Raw genomic sequence first — 14,073 nt, forward strand, 5'->3', positions numbered from 1 at the left:
TGTGTCTGTGTGTGTGTGTGTGTGTGTGTGTGTGTGTGTGTGCATTTGCAGGTATCATATCATATATATTGTATTAATACAGACTTGAAAAGAATCTAAACCTCTCCTTTAAATAGGATTCTCTGACTATGGAGGGATCATGTTGCTTTAGGGCTGAGACAAAGGGAGAGATGTGACGCCAGGTGAAGTGGGTCAGTTGTCCTGATTTAAGAGAAACTCTTCAATCGTAGAAAATATAGTAAAAGGGCACTGAAGATGAGGTAGTAACTGTGTTAACATGCAGAGGCTTTCACATTATTTTTAACTACTTTAAAGAGCAGTGTCAGTGGAATCGTCAAATGAACAGGAGATTAGAGCAGCAGCGAATCACCCCATGCTTTGAAAATTGCCTTTGAGAACCTGATATTGGTTGAGGCTAATTGAGCTGTTTGTTGACAAGGCCTACTTATGAGGCGCCCCAAGGCTTGCTTTCACCCTGCTGCCTTTTGTTGCAGCACATCCAGCCGACTGGAGCTCTCGGGGGAATTTCCTGCTGTCTTCTCCCACATGGGACAGACAGCAGTAAAGGTGTAAGCTCGTCTTTGTGACAAGACTCTACATGTAAACCTCCACCTCCCCAAAACAAAGACGCAGAACTGCAGCCAACCTTTCTTTCACCCCTGATGAGTCACCCCCCACCCCCTCCCATCACCACTGAGGTTAGGCTAGTCAAACAAACTAACAACAAGGCAGTGGAAGAAAATACATCAGAATAAATCATCCCCAGGAGACAAAGACGACATAGACAGGGAGATAGAGAGCGCAGGAAGTGACAGTGAAATCTGGACAGGTTTGATTTTCACTGCAGCTCAGTTTCCTTTTTGGCTGAGGTGCAGTGGAGGTGACGAGAGCGGCCCCTACTGCTGGAGGCGGTGACCTGAATGGCAGCAGGGAAGGGTCAGCTGGGGTCAAGAGGGATCTTACCTCGAACGTAAAGGTTAGCCGGAGCCGAGTAGCGAGTCCCGGCGCTGTTGACCGCCACGCACTCGTACTTGCCCTGGTCTGATTCCTCGCTGTTCTCAATCTGAAGTGCTCCTGGTGAGGGAGGCCAAAAAGTCACCGTTCAGGTCTGTGTTAAACACAATCAAACAATACGCACACACAGTACCCTGATTGAGACTCACTAACACTAGTCCTGCACACAGCTGTGACCCCAGTCGGATTCTGTACTCTTGTCATTCTGCACATGAGAAGAGGAACCTATACTTTATCTACTTTAACTATTCATGGCAATGAACAAAAATTATTAGACTTGTTCAGGATGACCCAAGAGTCATTGTGGGGTCACCCCAACAACAGCCCAGTGAAAGTGTAGTGTATGAGTACATCAGTAAAAATGGTCTCACAGCTGCTGGCGTGTGTGTATAGTGTTATTCTACTTTCTACATTATTTAGCTTCTGTGATATTCGTCAGGTGTTTAAAGCTTCACACCTTTGTTAGGAATCACTGGGCCACAGAAATCAGAAAGTCCTGAGAGACAGGTGGGAGCTGTTGACACTCAGAGGAACAGCGGCTTTCTCATTATGCATCAGCTTTGATGCATAATGAGAAATGACTGATCTACGGGCTCATTGGCTCAGCTCTTTCATTTAAGCTTCGCAGGCCCAACAACAACAGCAGCGTGCAGGCCTGGGGGGCACGGACTGTGTGGGCTTCTGTTGGCTGGGTGAAGATATACATTATAAAATATAAATGATTCATGATTACCCATGATTACCTAATCATAGGGATAAATGATCGCAACACCTCAACAAAAGGAGAGACGCCTCCTCAGGACACCATGTTGTTGTCAGGATGAACAACATGAACACACAGCAGCACCGTCTGCAGCCAGGGCTCTGACTTGCTTCGTACAAAGCTGACAGAAATATGTAAAATAATAACAAACAGCGGTTGATGAAGCTGTTTATATGGCTGCATAAATCCCCAGGTGTCACTCAACTGCATGTCACTTCATAAATGTCACATGGTTTCTTTCAATTTGACACAGCAGCATTTGCACCTGAACATATCGAAATTTCAACACTACATATTCACTACTGATTCTAATGCAAAATTGGGTATTCAGTAGCTGATATAATTCAAATTATTATTGCAATGATTTCCTTCCATACACTTGTGCTGGTCATGATCTCGTGTGCTACATGTGATTTAGGGATTTTGTGATATTGTGATTTTGTGTTTCAGGGGCTCCAAAGTGACAGGAAGCTGCACAGACAGAAATGTGGAGCACTTGTCATTTTTGGATCATAAAATCTGAAGGTCTGAATCTAGCAGCAATAGCTTAAACACTATAATTGGTCAAAGCCTTTAGTGCAACACTTGTGTTTACATTGGATAGATCCTATATCCCATAATCCTCAGCTGCACTTATTCCTTCTCTAAAAGCACAGAACACATTTTATGTTCACTTCAAGTTGAGGTTGGAAACTTTCATTTCAGGTAGAGAACATGTAAAACATAACTTACCTGAAACCATGATTCACATCCACTCACATACATAAAACATTTAGAGCATTTATACAAACATTTCATATTCAGTTGTCAGTAGAGATTAGGTTTGAGATTCAAAACATGTATTTTTAGTGATTATGCAGTATTATATATTGAGTATGAATGTGACACACATCATGCAGTTTTGCAGTGGATAATGTGGAAAATCAAATGTTAATAATGTACATATTTCAGAATAAAATCCTGAAATGCTGTATGGGATGGGTTTGTAACACAATGTTCAGCTAGTTTAAGAGAAAAAAATCAAGCAGCTGAAATAATGTGTGTGTAGTCACATCCCTGGTGGGGCTGGTGCAGAGGGTGAGCCCAGAGATGGAGGAGGAGCAACCTCCATCTGGGATGCAGCCAAAAACGACGGCCGCAAACACACACACAAACACACACACACACACACACACACACACACACACACACAAACACACACACACACAGAGTATGTAGGTAAGCCTTTCTCCTACATATCACAAAACAGTGTCAGAAGTCCAGGACACTGTTGCCTGATGCTCACGCTGCTGCTGCTACTGCTTAAGTGTGCAGCAGTCACTGAATCTCTTTCTTTCTCTTTGTATTTCCACCTCACCATTTTGATGATGATGGTCTGTGTCACTGGAGAAAATACTTCATTCTCTCTTGAGACTCACAAGAGTTGCTGATGATCATTTGCTCGAACCTCTTGGCATGAAAAAGGTGAATCAGTGCTGCTGCAGAGGGCGTGCCCTCTTACAGATGGAGACTATGAAGCCCCAAACAAAATGTTACTTCCAAAACTTCCTCTGCCCTTCAGCCATTGAGCTTCAGTAATGGTGGATGTGTTCCCTCTCTGCAGCTTCCAAGGACAGTGTGCAGACAGAGGTCAAACCCTTACACCTTCATGACACACAGTTTGCCATCTACAAACTATAAAGTGGGAAGTTATCGTATATGCTAATGGGCTTATTTCTCTGATATGGCTCACTGGCTTAGGAGAATTGACAGTGAAACGTCAGTAGAAAGGATCTATGTATATATATATATGACCTTTATTTTGCTTTTCATGTCCATGTAGCTAGAGGCCTGTTGTTGTAATGATATACACGGAGCAGCTGATGGGCTGTTAGGCTGTGTCTGACTTGGTTTGGGGTGCATTCACATCCAACATTTTTGATACGGTTGGTCTTGATGGTTTGGTGTGTTCGGGCTGGTGTCAAAGTCTGGACCTAACAACAGACTGACACCACCTGACAATGTGGCTCCCACTGTCATCTGGACTGGTAATCTATGTAACGATGCAAGGACATTGAGTAACCATGGTAACCTACTGTATGTATTTGTCAGCATGAGTATAGGGATTATCCCATAATACATTTCAGTGAAAGGGAATTAAAATAGAAATGTGTTGTTCTTGTATTTATGTATTTTTAGCAGTTCCCAATTATTTAAATATATATATCTATACACACACAGTATATATGTATTACAGCAGGCAGCAGCAGTTTGTCTTTTAAAACTGTCCATAACAATGTGGGTTGGAGGTCTCCCAGTGTGGTGAGGGTGAGCTCTTCCTTTTACAGAGCAGGTCTTGTGGACCCTTGACCACCATTTAGAGCTGGACAGGAAGCAGTGCAAACTCAACCAACACCAGCTAGCAGACATAATTAGATTCTCACGAGCAGGTGTGAATGTGTCTCTTCCAAGACCACGCACACTCAGAGCTTCTGTGCTGAAGGCAGAGAAAGTGTCGGAGCAGGCGAGGAGGCCAGAGGGCTGCAGATGGGGACACGGTGAGGTGATGGGAGGAGGAGGGTGGAGGTGATGGAGAGGAGGAGCAGTGAGGAGGAGAGGAGGATGAGTAGACATTTTTTGTACCCAGCATTCTTACCTCTGATTGGTGTACCACCTGGTGAGGTAATTTGAATGCAAATAAGATTAGAGATAACCATTAGTATAAAGAGAAAAAAACAGAGAAAGACAAGAATGGCAGGGGAGCAAAGAGAGGAAAAACAGCAGTGACTGCTATTCTCACCCTGTTTAAAAAACTCAGCTACAAATGTGTAAGGTTTTATTTAATGTTGATAAGTCACAGCTGAGAGAGAAATAAGCTTCATGATAACTTTGAAACAAAACCAATTTCATGAAGGACAAGCAAGGAAACGTTTCCCTCAGTGTTATTTTCCACAAACAAGCTCTGTAGAAGCAGGATAATGTTTCCTGTGTCACACCCCAGCTGTAATGCCAGTCTGTCAGCTGTGCATCTGCTTATTGTACTTTACTGAATTATTCGTATTATATCGCACACCTGGCTATTTGTTCCACAGAGCTGGCATCCTGCTGTGATAATAAAGCTGCTTATTCTGGAGCCCTGTTGCGCTCTATAATTACATACTACAGATGTATTTTATAATAGTCATCATATTATTTGGGTCTAATCCATTGTCAGCGTTTTCCCTGTGCACTGTTTAGGGCTGTACATTTAGAGGAGAATATTTACTGACAAGCACTTTTATTTGATTTTAATCCAGTTATTTTCATCAATCAAGTTAAATCTACAAACGAGGTTTAAATACGTTTTGATTTTACCAAACAAATGTATCTTGTTTCTATGTGTAACTAGATAAAATAATGCAGCTGCTCACTGTGGGGGTCCTACCTGAGAGAAGTCTGAGTGCTATCCTGAACCTCGTCTAAGTCTAAGTAAAAGTATATTCAAAATATATTTACAGATCACAGCTACATACTTTGCCACTTATAGTCACACTGCAGTTTAGCTGCTTAAGCTAACATTAAACATCATGAACCCTGATCCCAAGAAATGACATTTACGCAGTTCAGCACTGATGTGCAACAACAAATGCCTGTTGCAGAGGAAGCTGTTGCAGCTGGATGTCATGTCTGGATTATTATGTGTTACATAATGAGTCCACTTTGTTAATTTACGAATTTGGCAGGTCACAAATACCTTGATACTGAACATATGAATGAAACAGACAACGTGTTTGTTTTCTGAAAAATATCTGATCCTACAGCTCAACAGCCACCTGTGGTGTCTCCAGCTTTATCACGCTGTTTCATGGTTAACGGTCAGACTCTCACAGCTCTTGGTTCAGGTTAAGGAAAGATGCTGGTCTGGTTTAATACAGAAAAACTTCACTGTTTAATGAATATTTAATCAAACCCACCATCTCCCCCACATTAACCAAAGTGCTTTTGTTTGTGTTTTGCTGAAACCCAACAAGCGTTGGGACTCAGGACGCGAGTCCTGGTCTCTGGCGTCAGAGTCCTGTGGTCTGTGTGGCCACCATCCACAGTGACCATCTCCTGGAAACTCATTTATTCAAACAAACTGAAACGTAATTAAGTTGTTACATTTGTTGTCACAATGTAATTAGGAAAGCAATTTTGTACTATATAAATGTCATTTCTAAGAGACGGGGTTTTAATATGAAGCTTAAACAATAACATGCTTCTGACAACTTCATCCGCCAGCTGTTTGTCATGTTGCATGGCGATGAGGTGGGAGGAGCTATTTTGGTCGTCCCTGACTCTTCAAGTACAAGTCTTATTCATTTTGAGACAGCTGAAGCACTTTTATGGCTTTGATGGGCATGAAATTCTCTTGGTTAAATTGTCAGTAGAAAAAATGATAACACATCTGGATTTCTGATGAAAACAAAGAGCTGGCATCCATAAACATCCAGCCACTGATCTTTAAAGTCTGTTCCATTAACAGGCAGTAGACCCTCAGGATTATACTGCTGAGAAAGTTGAAAATACAAGCTGCATCTCACACCAACTCCCTTTTGAATTTTGAATTCACACCTGCTCTGATTCACACCTCTGACTGACTTCATTTGCATAGCAACAGCTGCTGAGCCTTGTGGGTATCAGAGTACTTACAGCTGTCCACCAAACTGACAAAAACCCTGATTTGGCAGAAACAAAGTTAAACTGATTAAAGCTGGTAGAGGGCTGATGATATCATCCAGAGGAGTTTCATGGTTTTATGTTTTTATGTCAAGTAGAACTGTAGATATCGATGAAAGAATCTAAATGAGGATACAGAATGGTGAAAAACACTGTATTGATGTGAGGTGACGTGAACATCACTGTTGGTGTTGTTGAATTTAAAGAAACCAAGCCATACCAGCCATACCTCATACCAGTCTACAGTCTGGATACGTTTGTGAGGGAAATTCTGGGTCACCAACTAAACCTTCACCTCTTACAGCTTGCTTAGGCACCAAAGTAAAATTGCAGCTGTTATTATTTGATGATAAAACTCTTATTTAAGATGATTAATCGTTTAGCCCAACTCCTATATATGCTAGTAAAACAGTAGTAGCATTCGCTGCTTTAATTCATTTGAGCATATCAGGTTGTCCGCAGCAAATAGGAGAGAGAAGGATGGTTACTATGCAGATGCCAGTGATCTGGATAATAAACCAAACTGCTCTCGAGTCAACAGGAAGACACAGAACTGTCAGATAGGTGGTGAGAGAAAGTTGGGGGGGGTGGGGGGGTGTGGGGGCTGGAAGCTGTGTATCCCCTGTGGTCTGATGAGACATCAGCGGCTTTCACAGGGCCAGGCAGTTAATTGTTAATTGTGGGGTTAATTGTGAAAAATAATAGGAATAATATTATATTTTCACAATGTCTGGGCTGGAGGGATGTTTTCTGTAGTAGTGTACATCAGAACAGGATGTAGCAGTGGATGGATTGGCAGTCGTCATATGTCAGTAGAGAACATCACAGCCACTGAGCATGAGTCACGGGATTAGGTGGAGACAGACGCACCAGCTGCTTCCTGCTCCTCAGTTTTGCTCTTTCCAAGCAGAACCAATGACATCAAAACAAAATCCCATCACATCAAATCTGATTGGCTATTGATTGTACACATCACCATCATTTCTCTCACCATGGGGAGTAGCAACCCGTAATATAATGTGTTTTATGTTTCTGGTCAGGCAAGTCAGACCATATGACACTGATGATGTCATAACACTGTCATCAGGATTATCTCCTTAGGCTTGGGCTCGTAGACTACAAAGTTTTAACAGCAAGCCATTCTATAAACAGTTTTAAATGCAGCCTTTTACCAGGTAGGGATTTAAAAATTATTTTTTAATTTGATTTTCTAATTGATTTTCTAATGTTGTCCAGTTAAATGCTGTTCTGCAGCCCTGGAGATCAATCCAGGTGATCAGACTGACTAACAGGGCAGTGGATAACTCGACAATGTTCACTATGAGCCACACATCCAGGCCTGACCCCCCAACATGGTCTAACTAACAGACAGAAACTCACACTTTACAGTTTATATTCACAAATTCTAAAACTCAGACGTAACTGGAGTATATATGAGAAAATCACATCCTCAGGACAAATACACATACTGTAAACCTGACCTGAGATGTTTGTGGAAGTAAGAACATCTCTTCCTTTGCTGTACAGCACGACTGGAGTCCCCCTGTAACCACCAACGATGCTAAATAATTCAGCTGGGACCAACTTTGTCACACTTTGTTCACATATGACCACAGGACCACTGGTCAGTTTAACTCCCCTGAGGTACTAATCCTCTTCTCTCCCAGTGTCCTGGGATAATCAGATCTTGGGGCCAGCAGTCACAGTGCTCATTGGTTGAGCATCTCAAGGGTTAGTGATGGGTCAGGGTCACCTCACTTCTCCGTGGGCAATCTTCAGTTACAGTCACTGGCAGACAAAGTGCAATTTTCAGAGCAAAGGTCTCAATTTGAAATATGAAGCTATTAGTTTCTCAATTGATCAAGTCATTTAATCGGACTAATTCATGAGCAAATCTAATGACTGCTCTACATAATGAATCTTACTGAATCAAATAAAGTGAATAATTGCAGAGTGCTGACTCTACACATAGCTATATATTTAACTTGTGTGGCACAGGATAACTCCGTTCTTACTACAGGAAGTCAGCCATCTGTGCTTGGCTTGCTGTAGGACTGCACATGACGACAGGCCCCTGTGAGCCAAAGTGAAACAAATTGCCATGCTGTTCAGGTAATAATACATGGCATGTTTGTCCTTACCTAGGGCCCTGGCTGTAACTTGGGAAAATCCTTGGAGTGGACTTCAAAGCAAGTGATGTCCTAGAGCCTGTCTCTCAGCCTCTCCCCTTTGCTTGGTTGAGAGGACAGCAACTGCATGAGGGGCCTTGGGCCCTCGGTGATGGGAAATCTGCTTCTTACCCTTGCAGCGAGGGCTGGCAATACAGTGTGGTCTTGGACAACCATTCCAGCGTTATATAGGTGGTAGCAGGAAGCCTGTGAATATTCTCATTTGTCCAGGTCATAGTATCTCAAAGGAGTTTTAAATCAAAAGCAACTGGACTTGGTTATTGGTTACCAGGCTGGGACTGGTCAGGTGTGAGAAAGAACTGATGAAGCCTCTTGGATGAGAGGTGAAACGTCTTCTTAGACAAATAACCAAGTCCAGTTGCTTTTGATTTAAAACTCCTTTGAGATAGGTGCTAGCAGTTTTTGGCAGAGGAAAGTGAGAGAGAGGGCATAGGAAGTGACAGAGAAGGCAGCTGACAGGTTGTATGGAGCGGAGTCATCCAGCTCTGCTGAGGGCTGCTGAAGCTCCTCTAGATGCTGGGTGCCTCCTCACAAAGCTGCTTCACAAAGCTGCCTGGGCCTTAACATTCACCATTGTATGTGCTATGTTAAGCACTGCTGGCAGGTAATTATTGAAATCTACAACCTTCGTGTCTAAAAAAGTTGGGACACTGTGTAAAATGTAAATAAACACAGAATGTGATGCTGTGTAAATCATGTAAACCTATATTTAACTGAAAATATAGCAAAGACAACATATCAAATGTTGAAACTGAGAAATTGTATTGTTTCATGAAAAATATTTGCTTAATTTGAATTTGATGCCAGTAACACGTTTCAATAAAGTTGGGTTTACATGATTTGCAAATCATCACATTGTGTTTTTAGTTATATTTTATACAGTGTCCCAACTTTTTTGGAAACAGTTGTAAAATGTCCGACTCAAAGTGGGGGACATTTATTTCCATCATGAACTTACTGTGTATTTAATTATAATCAAAATCAACCTTCAAATCTTACTCTTTCAGAATTCATCTAATCATTGTTATTTTGGTGGAAATGATGTAATTTCCCCTTTGTGCATCGATACCCCTCAACCTGTCAAAAGGGTTTTCGGTCTCATGTATGTGTGAAGCATCAATACATGAACATTCAGCTGTGGGCTTTAAATGTGTTGTGGCCTTGATTTTGTAAATGTTCTTTGCTGTTTTCAGGACCTGCATCCACACTTGATGAAACATGACGGCTTGAAATCTCATCCTCAGACAGGATCCAATATTTTCAACATTTACAGTGTGACTCCTCGGGCTGGATGCAGTTTGAAATGTTTGAGCACTAATGATGATACACCCCCCGTGATTTCAGTAGACAGAAGCATTATTGATACCTTACTCTGAGAAATACAATCAGTTAGTTGATTAAGTGATCAACAAAAGCTTCAGTGATGACAATTTTCAACAGAGCTTGACCTGACCAGACATTTGATTTAATACTTGACAATTTGTGACACTGGAAACCATGGATTCTTTTGATTTGGTAAAAGTACTTTGATACTCAGTGCTAGTTACTGTAAATATAAGTCTGTCTTCAGACAGAACTGGCAGGTTTCACACATCAAATCTCACCCCAGTTCCACCTGTGCTATATTTGAATATAGATGTGTTATAGAGATGATTGCTTTACCTGAACGCAGCTGTTTTATGCGCCCGTTGCTGCTGCTGATGTCCACAGGTAGGAAGTCTTTGAACCAGTAGATCTCTGGGTCAGGGTTTCCACTAGCTGCACACAGCATCGTCGCAGTACGTGTCCGCTCCACAACCTTGAGCTGGGGCCCCATGTCTATGGTGGGGAAACCATGAGGGATCTGGTCCTCTATGACAAACGAACAAACAAAGAAAGATTGGCACTCTGACAGCTGGAGACGATGAGTGGATGATGACATTTAAGACCGTGTGGTGTGAGATTTCACAGCCTTGAGCTTGTGAGGTTCCCCATGAAATTTAAACACAGTAAAATCCAGCTGTAATATAAATATTGCTGGGCTACTGCATGACTAATCCTTCAATGGAATGACTCGTCATGGATCTATATGAACGCGAGTAAGGATGAAGTGAAAAGCCCCCACCATGCTCATATATAATCTCAAATGTGTAGTGTGGCCAAATGCCAGTCCTGCTACATGATGGATGAAACATCATGAAATCATGTGCTGAAAATCACACTCCACACCTCTGTCCATGCTGCTGAGAGCAGACGGAGCAACCGCCCGAGCCTTGACACCGCTCCCACCCTCTCATACATTACACATGATTTATTTGTGACTGTCACAAGCAATAAACAAGGGCACAGATTAATGCTAGGCATATCAATGTTAACAAAAACACATTCATATGTGGCTTTTATACATGTAGAGGATTGACATATTAAATTTATGTTACACTATGTATCTACCTGTGTACCTGTGTTGGCTCCCTGTACTGTTCTGCCTCAGACTCTGGACTGGTCCCAACCTGACCCCTTCAAAATCACAACTCACTCTGCATGAGTGTTATAGTTACTAAGGCTGGGTCTGTGCTTGGAGGGAGTCTGGACTCACTAAGGACTGTTGTGGACAGACACATGCTCTGTAGGATGCAGCCATCTTTGACAACACCAACCACCCCCTCCACAACATCCTGCAGGCCAGAGAAGCAGCTACAGCAGCAGCCAGTGTCTCATCTCTCTGCACTGCAGGAGAAAGAGGTTCAAGAAATCCTCTGATCATGACACAGATTTAATTTCACTACATACATGATTAAGCTACTGGACAACTGTAAATCTCCCTATAAGGATAAATAAAGTATTTCTTATCTTATTAGTTTTTCTTATCTTATGATGCTATTAGGTCAAGAAACAAACAAATGAGTAAACCGTGGAGCACACAGCTTCCTTTTTTATTTTGTAATCTCTTTCCTGTTGTGTATTTGGCTGTTTTACTTCCTCTTGTTGTCTAGTTTCCCACTTTTGTGATTGTCTGCCCTACCTTGTTGTGTTTCACTTGTGTCCAGTTATTCCTGCCGACTTTATGTATTTAGTCTCTGCTCTCAGTCCTCTGTGTCACTCCGTCTGTTCAGTTTCCCTTATGACTCCTCAGGTTTCTGTTAGTTACCCTCTCATGTTCCTGAGTTTTTACCTGTCTTTATGAATCTCCCGGATTGAATAGTGTCTGGATCAAAGACTTTTGTGTTTTCATTGTTGCATAAATCTTTGAACTGTACCTGCTCTGCCTCTGAGTCTGCATTAGGCTAAAACATGACAGTACAAACAGACGGAGATGGATGGATGCTGTGGTAAAGGTGGTTAGGTGCGAGCATAAAAATAAGTTGGGTAGGTTTAGGGAAAGATAATGGTTTAGATTTAAATAAGTACTTTCTTAAAGTTAGAGGACCTTCATTGTCATGGTTACAATAATAAACAAGCAGTTATGGTTGTAGAAACAGAAAGAAAAAAAACTGTTGATTGGAAACATAAAACAAACAGTGGTCCCTTGTACTAAAGTGTGAGCCCCCAGTCACCTGACTGCCTCCTTTGCTCCCATCATAATTACTACAGCCACTAGACGGCTCTGTCACATCAGTGTGAACACAGTGTTTTGGGGAATTGACACTGTCTCCCTCGACAACTAGAATGAAACATAACTTAAGGTCCAACTAAGCTGCTTGCACAAACAACCTTGGGGTGATTTTAATAAGAGGACAGTCTCAATCTACACTGATCCAGAGTCACATGTGTGACATGTGTATCACCCCAGGAGCCCTTCTCTCCCTCTGGCATGCTTAGTGAAGTGTAACAGACATCAGTTTAAATCCCACACATCACACAAACGCTGATATGGTCTGAACTTATCCACTGTATCCAGGGTTAAATTTGAGATTTGGGAGAGCAGGGAATCTTGTCCAGTGAGGTTGGGGGGCTTGGGTATGGGTGGGGTGGCTTCCACAGATTATTCTGACACCAGTTTTCCTAGGTGCTATTTCTTCAGTAGAAAGTAATTCCAGTGAAAAGTGTAGACAGTGACAGCGACCAGAGTATCAGCAGAACTGTATCTGGAAAGAGATGCTGCTCTTGAATTTTCTAAATGGCACTTTCACCTCCATGGTATGGTTGCAATCTGACAGTTACAGTTATCAAATTTAGTCAACTACCTAAATGGCCAGATTCTACGGTAATGTTTGGAATCAGTACATTAAATAGAGTTTTCATTAATGGACGAACCATCTGTTGCCTTGCAGTAAAGCCACTACCAAAATAGCATAGCATGAAGCAGCAGAAGTGAAGAGTCCCTGTAATAATTCACTTGACATGCTAGAAAATCTTGTGCTTCTCCAGAGGAAATGATATTTAGACTTTTGCTGACAATAAAATGCAATGCCACATCAGATGATTTGAATAATGAATGAAGTTACTGCTGGGACATATTCACATTGCCCCTCACTCAATTTGGAGACACCATAGACTGTTTATAAACCTGGACATAGACTCTGGGTCTGAACAGTGAAGCTAATGCTGAAGAGCCTTAAACCTTCTAACATTCTATCTAATGACCATCAGGGGCGACTCCACTGGTTGTAAAAAGGAGTCTGATTGTATTGAAGTCTATGTGAAAACGTCTCTACCTCTCACTGATTTATTACCTCAGTAAAGGTTTTCCTGATGAGTTTATGGTCTCAGTCTCTAGTTTCAAGTCTTCTTCAATATAACATGATGTTCATTTTTTAAATTATTGTCTATTTAGAGGAAAATAGACCATAAAGCAGTGGATGCATCAGGGCGGGGCTAATGTGTGATTGACAGACTGTACCACACATGGTGACCTGCCTGACAATCAGGATAAAGTACAGAGCAGGTCAGATCCACCCCTCACTCCTCAGCTCCATCTTCTCCTCCAAATATAGTTTGTTCTGGTTTCAAAAAACCAAGATGGCAACGGCCAAATTACAAACTCAAGGGTTCAAAATGGCAGCTCACAAACCAGTGGGTGAGGTCATGGTAGGTTTTCACTCGGGAGACAAACATGTGGAGTTTTTCTGGTCAGTGCGAGACGGTGTCTGAAAGCAGATGTTTCAAGTGTGAGATCTGGCAGCACTGTGATGCTGAAGGAGATGGAGTTTAGCGCTGTGCCATTTGGATGTCAATTTATGGTTAATGATTATCCAAGCTTTCCAATGTGACATGTGCCTGCCAATTTAACTGCCAGCAGATTCCCCCCACCCACTGTGCTGGAGCTAAATGTCACAGACTAAAGCACCACTTTTTACATTATTCTTTCACTTTTGCAGTTCCAGTGAAATACTCATTCAGTTTTTGAAGGAAAATTCTTTTTTTTTGGCAAAGATAAGAGCAACGAGGAAATTGTTTGAATACTAAATTGCTGAGAAAGACATTGTTTTCCCAGGGAGCTGCTACAGCCTG

The 14,073-nt window shown here is 41.9% G+C and overlaps 1 protein-coding gene across 7 annotated transcripts in view; it reads right to left on the reverse strand.

Moving 5' to 3' along the window:
* The window catches only part of ptprfa (protein tyrosine phosphatase receptor type Fa), a 278,371-nt gene that overhangs the window by 127,560 nt on the left and 136,738 nt on the right, over nucleotides 1-14,073 (reverse strand). For 6 of the 7 annotated variants that reach the window (XM_071486773.1, XM_071486772.1, XM_071486770.1 and 3 more), the window contains exons 5-6: nucleotides 10,306-10,494; nucleotides 964-1,074 (exon numbers count right to left, since the gene is read on the reverse strand). In XM_071486773.1, coding sequence (XP_071342874.1) covers nucleotides 964-1,074; nucleotides 10,306-10,494 — 300 coding nt within the window. Of the gene's footprint in view, nucleotides 1-963; nucleotides 1,075-4,412; nucleotides 4,431-10,305; nucleotides 10,495-14,073 lie in introns of all 7 variants that reach the window. The other variant, XM_071486769.1, reaches the window with a different exon arrangement.

The sequence above is a fragment of the Trachinotus anak genome, unplaced genomic scaffold (genome assembly GCF_046630095.1).
Source record: "Trachinotus anak isolate AG129_WGS33_773 ecotype Australia unplaced genomic scaffold, CSIRO_AGI_Tana_v1 ptg000010l, whole genome shotgun sequence".
NCBI classification, from domain to species: domain Eukaryota; kingdom Metazoa; phylum Chordata; class Actinopteri; order Carangiformes; family Carangidae; genus Trachinotus; species Trachinotus anak.